The sequence below is a fragment of the Apium graveolens genome, chromosome 10 (genome assembly GCF_009905375.1).
Source record: "Apium graveolens cultivar Ventura chromosome 10, ASM990537v1, whole genome shotgun sequence".
In the NCBI taxonomy this organism is placed as follows: Eukaryota; Viridiplantae; Streptophyta; class Magnoliopsida; order Apiales; family Apiaceae; genus Apium; species Apium graveolens.
This window is the reverse complement of record NC_133656.1, coordinates 93352243-93353707: the sequence shown is the minus strand read 5'-3', so window position 1 is coordinate 93353707 and position 1465 is coordinate 93352243. Positions and strand designations below refer to the sequence as shown.

General features: G+C 42.0%; 1 protein-coding gene across 1 annotated transcript; it reads left to right on the top strand.

Annotated features, from left to right (window-relative positions):
- Positions 1-483: 483 nt before the first annotated feature.
- LOC141690752 (uncharacterized) lies at positions 484-1200 on the top strand. Its single transcript, XM_074495527.1, has 3 exons — positions 484-650; positions 762-947; positions 1011-1200. Exons 1-3 carry the CDS (start codon positions 484-486, stop codon positions 1198-1200), a joined length of 543 nt encoding a protein of 180 aa, XP_074351628.1.
- Positions 1201-1465: the final 265 nt, after the last annotated feature.

Sequence of the window (1465 nt, the reverse complement as noted above, 5' to 3'; positions counted from 1 at the left end):
GAGTTAAAAACTTGAAAGTTTATGGAGACTCGAAACTTGTGACATCCCAGGTTAATGGAGAGTTTGAGGCCAGAGATGAAACCATGGCCAAATATGTATGGCTTGTAAGAGCTGTAATGACTCAGTTTGACGAGTGTCACACTGAATACATCCTAAGGAAGGAAAATTCTATGGCGGATGCATTGTCCAAGTTGGCCTCTTCAGATATTGAGAATAGTTCTGTAAGTGTGTACTTCCGTGTCTTAAAAAAATGGAGCATTGATGTTAAGCTGGTCGCCCCCATAGGGCTTAGAGAGTCTTGGATTGACCCCATCAAGGCTCACCTTCAGACCCGGTGGCTCCCCAGTGATGTAACGGAGCCTCAAGCCTGGTGAGGCACGACTAGCCCTTGAAGAGGTGCATGAAGTCATATATGGACAACACTTGAGGGGCATGGCCTTGGCTCACAAGATTACTTGTTTAGGATTCTATTGGCCATAGATAATGGTTGATGCCAAAGACTACGTAAAAAGGTGTGATCATTGCCAGAAGCACACGCCAGTTGTCAGGCAGCCACCTGAAATGCTGACCTCCATATACTCTCCCATCCCTTTTGCTATGTGGGGGATGGATATTCTTGGACCTTTCCCGATGGTCACCGCACAAAGGAAGTTTTTGATCGTAGCTATTGATTACTTTACTAAGTAGATCGAAGCCAAGGCTTTAGCCAATATTACAACCAAACAAGTTGCTCAATTACTATGGGAAAATACCATGTATAGATATGGAATTTCTCGTATCCTAGTAACCGATAATGGAACACAGTTCAATAATGAGGAATTCAAGAAGTACTATGAGGAAAATAATATCGAGCTATGGTTTACTTATGTCACCCACTCTCAAGCCAACGGGCAGGCAGAAGTAGCAAATTGGATTATTCTAGACGGACTGAAGAAGAGGATTGAAAAGTCCAGGGACAATTGGGTAGGCGAAATAATTCTGATACTTTAGGCATATAGGACCATGTGTAGGGTCACGACGGGAGCAACGCCATTTATGTTGACGTATGGGGCTGAAGCAGTTGTCCCTGTGGAAATATCACATTCATCTCCAAGGATTCAAGCTTATAATGCTGAAGATAATGAAGTAGGGCAGAGGTTAGCCTTAGATCTAATTGATGAAGTTTGGGATCAAGCTCATGCTAAGATCGTAGAATACTAGAAAAAAACTTCTTTTTACTATAACTTAAGGGTGAGAGAAATATTCTTCAAGCAAGGAGACTTAGTTCTAAGGAAAGTTAAAGCATCTGAAGTGGGATCAGAATGGAAAGCTAGCCCCAAATTGGGAAGGGCCGTACAAAGTCAAAAGCGTTCAAGGACGAGGATCCTATAAGTTAGAAATAATGGAAGGGAAAGAAGTACCAAGGACTTGGCATGTGCAAAACTTGAAGACTTATTACATATAATATTAAGTTATTAGGACTACA